We start from the raw sequence: 12,109 nt of genomic DNA, 5'->3' as shown, positions 1-12,109 counted from the left end.
TTACTTGTATCCATTTCTAGTTCCTAGTTGTTGGGTGTATTCTTTGCATACTTCCTGTGTACTTAGGCTACGCTTTCTGTTTAATAACAAAATTTTAATTTTACCTACAAAAAAAAGAGTTGAGTGGTGACTTTGCAGTCCCTGATTGGTATGTTAGCTTTATAGTAATTAAAAACGAAGGCTTATAGTGACAAGGCAAAATACACACATCCGGCTTTCATTATAAGGCCCACTATACATTATACTTCTCACTACTAACATTTTTTAGTCTGGTGCATTGTATATTATGGTCTTGTATCAGGGACTTGTAAACTATCTTCCTATGTAGTCTTGCTCAACAACTAGAATTTGTTCCATGTGTTTAACCAACTAATTCTACCACCCTCTTAGGCATCACCCATAAATTTTTGTATCATTAAATTAGAAACCTTATACAATTTGATCTATCACCCTTATCTATTAAAAAGTCACTAAATATGCCACAGATCATTTTTTATAAGGATATAGATTCAAAGCAAAGAGGGAGAGCAACCCAAGCACTATTCTCTGTATTGAACACCGTACAGGATGTTTTGTCATGAATGTGTAGGCATGAGCTATTTTTACATGACCATGTTTTTCCTACAGTATAAACAGAGAAACCAATTTCTGTACTAACTTTACAGTCACAAGATGTTTTCCTATTATTGCACTGTTATTGTTATTGTACTGCTTCTTAAAAAACCCTGAGCATGAATTACTGTTACTACACCTTCTCGGTTACCATTACTATTGCTGGACCTGCCACAGGTGTACTATTACTGGTTCCACCACAGGCATAAAACTATGGCTGCTATTATTGATATTGTGACTGCTCATGACCTTGGGGTAAGTTTTATCGAGTTACATTACTATGGTATTGGTTTTTGGTCCATCACTACATTGCTTACAAACTATTGGCTCATGTTCTACACACTAGTATATATTTGCTATTTATTGGGTTGTTGATAATTTACCTGTTTAACTCTGTTATTTTTCACATGACTTTTTGTGATACCCCATTATGATAAATGATAAGGGTAAGTTGTGTATGAGATCTCACATTGTTTGGGAAGAAGTTCTTGCTCTTTATAATGTTCCAATGAGGTTCTAATTGTATCATTGACTAGTCATTTTCAAGTAAAGGTCATGTGTAAGGGTGGCAATATGTGACATGTGTAGGGGTGACAATATGTGACACGACCCGTTAACCCAATATGAACACAACACGATAATAGCAGGTTTGAGTTTAGTCATAACGGGTACGGGTCAGAACGGATTGATCCGTTAAGACACGATTGCTTAACGGGTTGATAACAGGTCAACCCGTTAAGAAAGTGGTTGTTAAGAAAGTTAAAGTTACAATTATACCCTTATACCTAAAAGTAAAATTTTTGGAATTTAATTTCGATATTTTTATTATTTCGTTTGTAATTTTGGAATTATGGTTAGTTTTATATTGTTTATAGATATTGTGATTTTAACATTTATATAAAATTATGCTAAACTTAATCAAGTCAAACGGGTTAATTTCGGGTCTATTCAACCCATTTACATAAACAGGTTGGGTTAATTTCGGGTCTGTTCAACCCATTTACATAAACGGGTTGAAACGGGTCGTGTTAACCTATTTTGTAGTATTCACTAACGGGTCAAAATGGGTCGTGTCGTGTCAACTCATTATCTTAATAGGTTGTATTAGGATTTGAGATTTTGACACAATAAGCGTAACGAGTCGTATTCGAGTTGACCTATATAAAATAATATACATGCATTGACACAACACGAATACGACTCATTAACACAATTTGATACCCCTAGGACTCATGTGGCTTGAGCCTTCCATTGGGGCATACAAATGGTATCAAATCCAATGGGACTCTAATTGTATCGTTGACTAATCTTTTTGGAATATAGGTCATGTGGCTTAAACCTTCCATTGGGGCGTTACAAATGGTATCAAAGTCTATTCCAACCAGAAATGTGAGACTTGAGTCGTACCGCCTACGATGGACTGGCCCAACAAGGACGTCGAGAATATAGGGGGAGAGGAGATTGTGATACCCCATTTTGATGAGTGATAGGGGTAAATGACGTATGGGATCCCACATTGCTTGGGAGCAAAGGTCATGTGACTTAGGCCTTCCATTAGAGCATTACACTTTTTGAGGTTCTAACTGAGGATCAAAAATACGAAGCAAATGGGTGGGACTATTGAGCGTGGTAGAATAAGTGCCAAGGGCACAAGTGATTTTAGTATACTAGAATAAGTGCCAAAGGGCACGAGTGAACTTATCAAAGGATTTTAATTAGGGAGATAAATGTTTTCTTGAATGTTACATGGAGATATTTATTCATTTATTGAGATTGTTCTTCTGGAGTTTCATTTTTGCTTAGGAGTTCAATTATGTTTAATTGGAAGAATATTTTTGGAGACAATGAAGTTATATATTATTGAGGTTACCTTATCTTACTTGAAGTTACATTGATTACTATTGTTGATGATTGATTTGAGTGACAGGGGCTCACCCCCTAACCCTCTGGGTCCAGGGAGTGACACGCCTTATAGTGAAGCAAAAGATGATCAATGCTTATTCCGCCCTACATACATATACAACACCAATCCATAACTACGACATTCCTCCCTACTTTTCAAGTTGTCCACCATTAAGATCTTTCTCAAAGCTGCCAACCAGATAAAAAAATGCCACCCTGGAAAGTGCACTGCTTCTCCAAAGTTGATCATTTCTAAACAGTAATGCTTCAAATAGAACTATTTTTCCAGTGTTGCTTCAAATAGATCCCAACACCAAAAAATGTGTTTGAAATTGAGCCCTGATCTTAGTCTGCACTATCATCCCACGAGTATACAATCACGCCTCAAAGGTATCAAACCATGCAATTAATGTCAGTGAAGTTCACTTTATGTTTCTTCAGAATGGCGTATTGAGTATTCATTGAGGAAAAGCGTGCAGCAGAGAGGTATTAGTCAATAAGGATGAAGAACTACAGATTTATCAGCACTGCACTTCTTGTATGGTATATTATGATAAACAAAAACAACACGCTTACTTTTTGTAGGACTGATAGCGTTTAGGAGGTTCTAGCAACAATGCACCAGTATCTGAACAGAGGAAAGATCTTTCAGTCTGCACAAAGTCAAAACTGATCTTGATTTAAAAATCTGGTTTACACGGTAACTACCCAAATGAAAACAAATGACACATTAAGTGTGAAAAACTAGATCAAATCTTTTCTAATTAGTAGGACAGTTCCCCAACAATCTAACTGTGCTTTTTTAAAAGTAAAATAGTAGATATTTTACTCGCAGAAATATAAAAGGCAACTGACAACTAAATTATTCACAGGCAGAAAAGCTAGAATCAGGATAATAAAGTAAAAAGGATTAGTAATTTGAAGAGATGAGCTATTGGGGGCACCAAAAAGATAACTGTCCCTTGGCAACTACCTTGACTGTCACAAGACCCTACACTACCACATCAAGCAATAGGGGAAGAATTACATGCCTTCTAACTATGTTCTTTCAAACTCAAAAGTTCCAAAAGCTCTTCAAAAGATAAAGAACCCACATGAACTTCGAAGTTGAAAAAGAAATATCGTTGGACTAATTTAAATAAACTACAAATAAAGAAATGATTAACAGTATCCTGTCTGGATTCAGGCCATTTTAGAATTAACAGCATTGTATAGATGAGTTGATATACTGTTCCTGACCAATACCCAATTTAACGCTCATTACCACAAAAGCCACATTGGTTATTCTATAAATCATCAACTCTCTTGAACACTCAATTCACATCTCTTACAGAATAAATACACGTCATAGAAGGGTGTTCCCCAAGACACGTCCTTTCAGGCAGTGGCCACTTGGGTTAACTACGAGTACAGTGTAAATAACTATATTTCTAAGCATCTGCATTCAAAGAAATATAATTCGAGTAATGTCACCTTCAAAGGACGATTGCTGACAGAATCAAGCCAGGTAATTGCTCCTATAAAACCAAGAAGGGGAATTTAAAAAAACCAAAACAAAAAAGTTCAGCTATTAACCGTGCATACTAGACATACAGAATCTCACTTTTGCTAAACACCAAAACTTGACTAGAAAATGGTGATATACCTGGAAGAGCTGGGCGTATCAAAGCATAGGAATTCAATTCAATTGATAATCCATTTGCAATAGAAAACGTGATTCTTTTAACTATGCGCTTTTTGAACATACGCTTTCTCAGTTGATCTTTCATATCTTGCAATCTGAAATTGGAATATAGATTTTTCTTATCTTCCAAAGCAAATGTATCAATACTTATTTTGATGGTTCTTCAATAGGTAACCCAAGAACTGTTGAAGGTCATATCATCAGCAAGTGTATAGGAAAGATATATTTGCTTTTTCCTTTATGGGAAGCACCAATGTGCAATAAAAAAACAGAAGTTTTGTAGTTCTTTTGTCTAAAGAGTGATTTCCTTTGCATCACAAGACCATGGTTGGTATCACTTCAAAATTGATCATAGATACATAGAAAATATTTTTCCAAGTGCAAATGAAAAAATGCTAAAGGGAAACCATAACCACAATACTAATTTAGTTAGATGCATAATGCAACTGTGTGAAATGTCATATGCATAATACAACATTTGGTTCCCCCAAATCTATGTGATGTCAAAGTCCAGAAAACTAAATAATACCATTAAAAAAAGGATAGGAAACATACTTTTCTACTGTGGAGGGAAAAAACTGAGCAAGGTCATCACCTTGCAATCCAATCAAATCCTGAGATGCACAAGGTTGAACTAGTAAGTAAGGTAACTACATATCAACGTTACTTGAAATCAAAGTGAGCTCCGGCCATACAGCATAGAAAAGAGAAACATTGAACTCCTCATCTGGCCAACTCAAGGGGAGAATTTCGATTGAGATGCCTAGATCTTGTGCATCCTGGAGAGAGAGAGAGAGAGAGAGAGATGATGTAAAAAGGATAGCATATTAAAGAAAATAATAAAGTAGGAAACATCTGCAAATCAGTACTTTAGCTCGCTGCAATGTGGTTCTTGTCATATCTATTTTTGTTGCTCCCTTGATATTCCCAAAAGGATCATCTTCATTTGTAAACAGAAGTATCCGTTTATCAGCCGTCTTTGCAGATCTGAGATAGTAATGTGTTGATTGTTATAAGATACCATATAGATGGGAGTCTTAGGAAACAAAATCAAATTCAAGTAAAGAAACTCAAAATATTTGCCACAGAAAATCAACAGTGGTAATGAAGTAGAGTTACCCTTTACGCAACAGTGCTTGTGCTACCCAAAGAGCGTTGTAAAGAGAATTTTCTCGAGTCCCAGACACAATACCATACTGACTCCCAATTTCTTTCGTAAATCTTTCTGCAAGAAAAAGATTCCAAGAATCAGGCAGGCCTTCATTAATTCATCAAAGAGGCAAGTAGCCAAGTAGAACCTCTCTCATTGCAATACAAGCAATACTAACCAGTATCCTCAAAGCTCAAAAGATTATCTACACAAACGTTATTTCAATGCCAAAACACAGTTTATGCTAGTGATAGAGAAGGATTAGTTGTTTTCTTTGAGAACAAATATAATATTTCAGAAAGAGAAATGCTACAACCACAAAGAGATCCCACAAAAGTAAACTCACAAACTAACGTGGCTCCATACAATACATTCGATCTACTTTACAATAAGGCTTCGTTTGGTTACATAAATCATCTTATCTCATCTTATCTAATCATTACAACTTTCTCAAACTCCCACTATCATTACAAATTTGAAAAAGTTGAATTGTTTATTATATTTTATGTGGAAATTAGAAAAGTTGTAATGATGAGATGAGATGAAACACTTTCACTATCCAAATGGGGCCTTAGTAAACATATATGCGAGTTGATTTGCAGACTTCACAAAAGGTGCAGAAATGTCACCACTTGGTATCTTATCCCGAATGAAGTGACAATCAATCTTTATGTGTTTAGTCCTCTCATGGAACACAAGATTGGAGACAATATGCACTGCAGCTTGATTAGCACAACATTACTGAAGAGGGACAGGAGCTAGAAACCCAATCTCTTGAAAGAAGTGTTGCAACCATGTCAGTTCACTAGTACTATGAGTCATTACCTTGTATTCAGCTTCTACACTAGACCGAGCTACTATTGCTTGCTTCTACTCTTCCATGTAACCAAGTTACCCCCCACAAAGGTACAATATCCAATAGTAGATCATCTATCTGAAGGAGATCCTACCCAATCAGCATCTAAAAAGGCTTCAACTCTAAGATATCCATTTGGTCGATACAACAATTCAAGGCCAGGAGCTCGCTTAAGATAACAAAGAATATGAATTACAGCATCCCAATGTGAGACCCTGGCCATTTGTAAAAATTGTCTCAGTACACTCACTACATAAGAGATGTCTAGTCTAGTGATAGTAAGATAATTCAATTTCCCAACAAGTCTTTGATACTTACCTGGATCTCCAAACAACTCTCATTCCTCTTTCAATAATTTACGATTTGGGTCCATAGGAGTGTCAATAGGTCGTGCACCCAACATGCTAGTTTCTTCCAAAAGGTCAAACACATATTTCCTCTAAGATAGGTTGATACCTTTTTTAGATCTACTAGCTTCAATTCCAAGGAAATATCTAAGCTTACCCAAGTCTTTTGTCTAACACTGATCATGTAAAAACTGTTTCAGCCTAACAATTCCAGCAGAGTCACTATCATCCACATATACAACCAACAAAATGTGACCTACATCACTATGTAGGTGAAATACCGAATGGTCTGTTTGGCATCAATGAAGACCAAATACCAATACAGCATCAGAAAACCTCCCAAACCATGCTCGAGGAGATTGTTTCAAACCATATAATGTCTTTTTTAACTTGTATACAGTACCCTGATACTCTTCCTGAGCAATAAACCCAGGTGGTTGCTCCATATAAACTTCTTCATGCAAGTCGCCATGTAGAAATGCATTTTTAACATCCAGCTAAAATAAGGGTCAATCTATATTAGCAACAAGAGAGATCAACACTTGAACATAGGAGATTTTGACAACTGGGGAGAAAGTCTCCTCGTAATCAATGCCATATGTTTGAGTGTAACCCTTAGCAACCAAGCGGGCTTTCAGACGTTCTACAGAACTATCAGGATGAAATTTAATTGTATATACTCATTTACAGCCAACAGGTTGTTTACCAGGTTGTAGTGGAACAAGATCTCATGTCCCATTATGGTGAAGAGCATCATCCATTTCATTTTTCATAGTTGTCCTCCATCACGGATTAGATAAAGCATCATGAACTGTCTTAAGAACAGAAAGTTTTGAAAGTCGAGAACTAAAACATGAGAATGAAGGAGGTAAGGCATGATATGAGACAAATTGGCTAACTGGATGTTACGTAACACAAGAACGAGTACCTTCGCGGAAAGCAATAGATGGAGAGTCTGAAGTACTAGGTAACTCAAGATCTAAAGATGGAGACACCGTTGGTGAAGGCATGGGAGCCGGCGGCCACAAGCGACGAGAGTAAACCTGTAAAGGAACTGGGGAAGGCACTGAGGAGGGTTGCGTAAGACTAGGTGAGTGTGAAGGAGAAAGTGTAAGAGTAGGTAATGGTAGAGGAACACACTCAACACTCGAAGATGTGTCCGACAAATAGGGTAAGGACTCAAGTTAGGTAACATCAGCACTCGTGAAGTAGCATCTAAGAACAGGACTAGCAGCGAAAACCTTTTTGAGTCCGAGAATAACCAACAAAAAAACACTTGGTAGAACATGGATCAAGCTTATCAAAGCCTGGGCTAAGGTTATGAACATAGCAAACACACCCAAAGAGTTTTGGAGGGAGAGAAAATGGCGGAGATGAAAGGAACAAAATGGAGAAGGAAGAGGAATCATTGAGAACTGATGAAGGCATACTGTTAATAATAACAAGCAGTAAGAACACCATCACTCCAAAAACATTTAGGAACATGTATGTGCAATAAAAGAGCTCGGGTTACATCTAACAAATGACGATTTTTGCGCTCAGCCACCCCATTCTGTTGGGGTGTATAGGAACATGAAGTTTGATGAACAATTCCTTTATTACTTAAGTAAGTAGCAAAAGCACTAGATTGATATTCTCTAGCATTATCAACAAATGTGACAAAATACTAAAACTTATTTGATTCAATGTTGATTGGTCTCCATATATCAAAGTGAACCAATTCAAAAGGACTCGATGCTCGTTTATCAACTCGGGATACAAAAGACACACGATGATGTTTACTAAGTTGTCATGCATCACAAGGAAAGGGAGACACATTTCCTAAATTCCTAACTTGACGCTTCAAAAGGGAAAGAGAGGGGTGACCAAGGCGACAGTGACATTCATAAGCAAATGATGTGGAGGATGTAAGGGCTCAAGTGGGTGACTCTTTAATATCAAGATAATGCAGACCACCAGCTTCATGCCCCATACCAATGATGTTCCCCATCTTGAGATTCTAAAAGATACATGAAGAGAGATAAAAGGTCACTGAACATTGAAGATTTTGAGTAATCTTACTAATGGACATCAAACTAAATGGATAACTGGGAGCATATAGAACAAATGACAAGGATATAGAGTCGAAGAGCTTAGTGGATCCAATGCCTGTAACCTTAGCAAGAGTAACACTTTTTGGAGATGTCACAGTATCTAACTTAGATAAGGCAGAGGACAAACTGGTCAAATGTTCATTAGCTCCTAAATCAATGATCCATGGATCTTGGATGGATGAGACAAGACGTGGATGCTATACCTGAGTGGGCAAGAGTAGCTATGGAAAATGAAGCCCGTGTGCGACCCAAAAGCTGATCATACTTATCCTTTGATATGCTAATCATATCTAGAGTTCAATTGTAGCTCGGTGACAGTGATGTAGCATCTTGGCAAATGGCTTGATTAGCGGACCCAAATGGTCTACCATGTAGATCCCAACAATAGTCCACCAAGTGGTTAGTGCGACCACAATGGGTGCACTTACGAGATTCTCAACCTCGAATGGGATTACCTTTGGCATCATGTCTCCCACACGGACCTCAAGTGGCATCAGGCAACTGTGTCTCAAATTTAGTTGTCATGGATGCAAGAAAATGTCAATTCAACTTGGACACAGAAAATTCACACACAATATTAAGGGGATGTTTGGAATTAGTTTTCATCTCATCCCATATCATTCCATCTTATTTCCTTCCCAAAAATACTCATACACACACTTTCAAACTAATCATTACAACTTTCCCAAACTTTCAAACAAAAAACAATTCAACTTTTTCAAATCCCAAAACAAAAATTATATTCTAACAATATTTTAACTTTATAATATTTTTTATTCAACTTTTTCTCTCTTTTCCCAAAATCCCATAAAACATTAACTCAAACTATCTCACTACTATTCACAAAATTATTATCTCATCTCACTCTCTAAGCATCCCCCAAATATGGATAACAAAACCGAAGAAAAAAATCTGGACAACTAGAAATCCAGCTCAAGGACCCAAAAAATCAACTTGAAAAACCAAATTTTGGCTCTATATTGATCAAAATCAGTCTGTATCGGCCAAAACAGTCACGTATATTGAATCTGTATTGGCCGGTATCAGCTCTGAATTGGCCTATATTGGTTCTATATCGGCATTTATCAATCTGTATCGAGTCTGAATCGGCCAATATCGGGCCTGAACCATACCGGCTTGCTGCTGTCCTTAAACACATATTAGGTTATCCTAAATGAGAATAAGTGCTCTGGGTATTACCTTATCCGCGTTACCAAACAGGTAATATTTCGGATAGGAACACGTTCTTACTCCATATTGGAGTTATCCCCACTCAAGGATTGGATAAGCTTATACTTGCAACCAAACACTCTAAAGCTTCGACTTTGCCGTCGACAGAGAGCCCTTTTGGTGGCCGATGATGACGGAAAACTCGCCGGGATGCATAGAAGACGACGGCAAGTTCAACCCTGGTGCCCAGTTCAACTCATGGCTTTGATGCCATGTAGACATTCAAGGAGGGAATCCTATATTTCATTCATTGATGTACAGCAATATATATATTACATACAATTGACGTTTATACACTCACAAGTTACACTAATTACAACCATGTCCTCTAATGCATCATAATATTAAGACCCATCCAGAGTAAAATAAAAGGTCTCTAAGATAATAAAAATTGAAATAAAACTTTACTATTGTAGGTTTAATTAGGTTAAATGAAGTAGATCCAGATACAACTCATCAGGACACAAACAACAAAAAATAAAAAAAGGGAAAAAAACTATAATATTTTATTGATTTCTTGCATTACCTTGACAATTTTCAATAAATTAAAAACCCAAAAAATAATTAATGGATATAATTTCCCCGATACTAGCTTGAAAAATTGCAGTTGTATGAAGAAGATGACTAAAAAGGGAACAAGCAAGCGAATGGGAGCCTCAAGCCTTTTATGTAAGCTGGATATAGAGAAAGCTTTTGACCATGTAAATTGGGATTTCCTCTTCTACTTACTTGAGAGATGTGGTTTTGGGAAGAGATAGCGCATATGGATAAAACATTGTGTAACTATGGTTTGGTTCTCTATTTTGGTTAATGGAACCCCTACTGGTATTTTTCACAGCTGACGCGACTTGAGACAAGGGGACCCGATCTCCCCTTTTATTTTTGTGATTGTCATGGATTCTCTTGGTTGTATGTTGGAAGCTTTGGTTGGCGCTGGTTTTTTATCTGGCTTCTCGATGGGAAGCATTAACAATGGTTTCAATAATGTGTCTCATTTTCTTTTTGCATATGACAATTTATTATTTTGTGATATGGATCCAGGTCACATACAAACATTGAAGGCTTTATTGATTTGTTTTGAAACTGTATTAGGTCTTAAGGTGAACCTTGAGAAATCCAAGATGGTACCAGTGGGAGATGTTAGGAATATTAGAAGGCTAGCAAGTATTATGGGTTGTAAGGTTGCTTCTTTGCCAATGAAATACTTCGGCCTTCCACTTGGGGCCTCCTTCAAAGCTAAGGCTATATGGGATGCAGTTGTGGAGAAAATTGAGAGATTGGGCGGTTGGAAAAGGTTGTATTTGTCTAGAGGGGGAAGAATCACACTTATTAAGAGTACACTTTCTAACCTTCCCACATTTTTTATCTCTTTTTCCTTTGCCGGCTAGTGTGGCTAATCGAATTGAGCAGAATTTTCGAGCCTTCTTGTGGGGTGGAATTGGAGAGGAGTATAAGTTCCACTAGTCAAGTGGAACAAGGTTCTGTACACTGATCTCTAGTGGAGAGCTGGGAATTCGTAATCTGAAAATCTTCAATAAGGCACTTTTTGGGAAGTGGTTATGGAGGTATCATGAAGAAGGGGAATCTTTATGGAAGACTATTATTGAGTTGAAGTATGGGAGTTTCCGAGGGGGCTGGTGTTCAAATGAAGTGAGAAGTGTGCACGGTGTTGGTTTATGGAAGAATATTAGAAATGGATGGGAGGATTTTACTTGGCTTATTAATTTAGAGGTTGGTGACGGTGTGAGGATCAGCTTTTGGCAGGATTTATGGTGTGGTGATTCAGCTCTTAAGACCACTTTTCCCTCCCTTTTTAGGATGGCCCTTAATCAGGAGGCCTCAGTGTCTGAATTGTTAGATCATTCCAATGGGTTCCCTTTGTGGAATGTTTATTTTTGTAGAGCTGTTCATGATTGGGAAGTTGGAATCATTTCTAATTTTTATAACTTATTGTATCATTTGCAATTTGGTAATTATGAGGTGGACAGAATGTTGTGGATGAAGACTAGGAATCGGAAGTTTTCTGTTCAGTCATTGTATAAGGCTTTGTCAAACCAAAATCATACTTTGTAGTTTGTTCCCTAGGAAACCTATTTCAAAAACTAAGCCTCGTTTGTTTTCGCAGATGAGATGAGATGAGATGAGATTAAAGTTAAAAGTTGAATAAAATATTGTTAGAATATATTTTTTTAATATTATTTTTGTTTTTGGATTTGAAAAAGTTAAATTGTTTAT

At 37.0% G+C, this 12,109-nt stretch overlaps 1 protein-coding gene across 1 annotated transcript in view; it reads right to left on the bottom strand.

Moving 5' to 3' along the window:
* LOC108987345 (ATP-dependent DNA helicase 2 subunit KU70) overlaps positions 1-12,109 on the bottom strand; it is a 36,969-nt gene that overhangs the window by 6,829 nt on the left and 18,031 nt on the right. The window contains exons 5-11 of the mRNA XM_018960250.2: positions 5,318-5,423; positions 5,068-5,185; positions 4,894-4,977; positions 4,754-4,812; positions 4,160-4,293; positions 3,988-4,031; positions 3,091-3,167 (exon numbers count right to left, since the gene is read on the bottom strand). Coding sequence (XP_018815795.1) covers positions 3,091-3,167; positions 3,988-4,031; positions 4,160-4,293; positions 4,754-4,812; positions 4,894-4,977; positions 5,068-5,185; positions 5,318-5,423 — 622 coding nt within the window. The remainder of the gene's footprint in view (positions 1-3,090; positions 3,168-3,987; positions 4,032-4,159; positions 4,294-4,753; positions 4,813-4,893; positions 4,978-5,067; positions 5,186-5,317; positions 5,424-12,109) is intronic.

Source organism: Juglans regia, chromosome 7 (assembly GCF_001411555.2).
Source record: "Juglans regia cultivar Chandler chromosome 7, Walnut 2.0, whole genome shotgun sequence".
In the NCBI taxonomy this organism is placed as follows: Eukaryota; Viridiplantae; Streptophyta; class Magnoliopsida; order Fagales; family Juglandaceae; genus Juglans; species Juglans regia.
The sequence above is the reverse complement of the archived record's forward strand: the minus strand, read 5'-3'. Positions and strand labels throughout refer to the sequence as shown.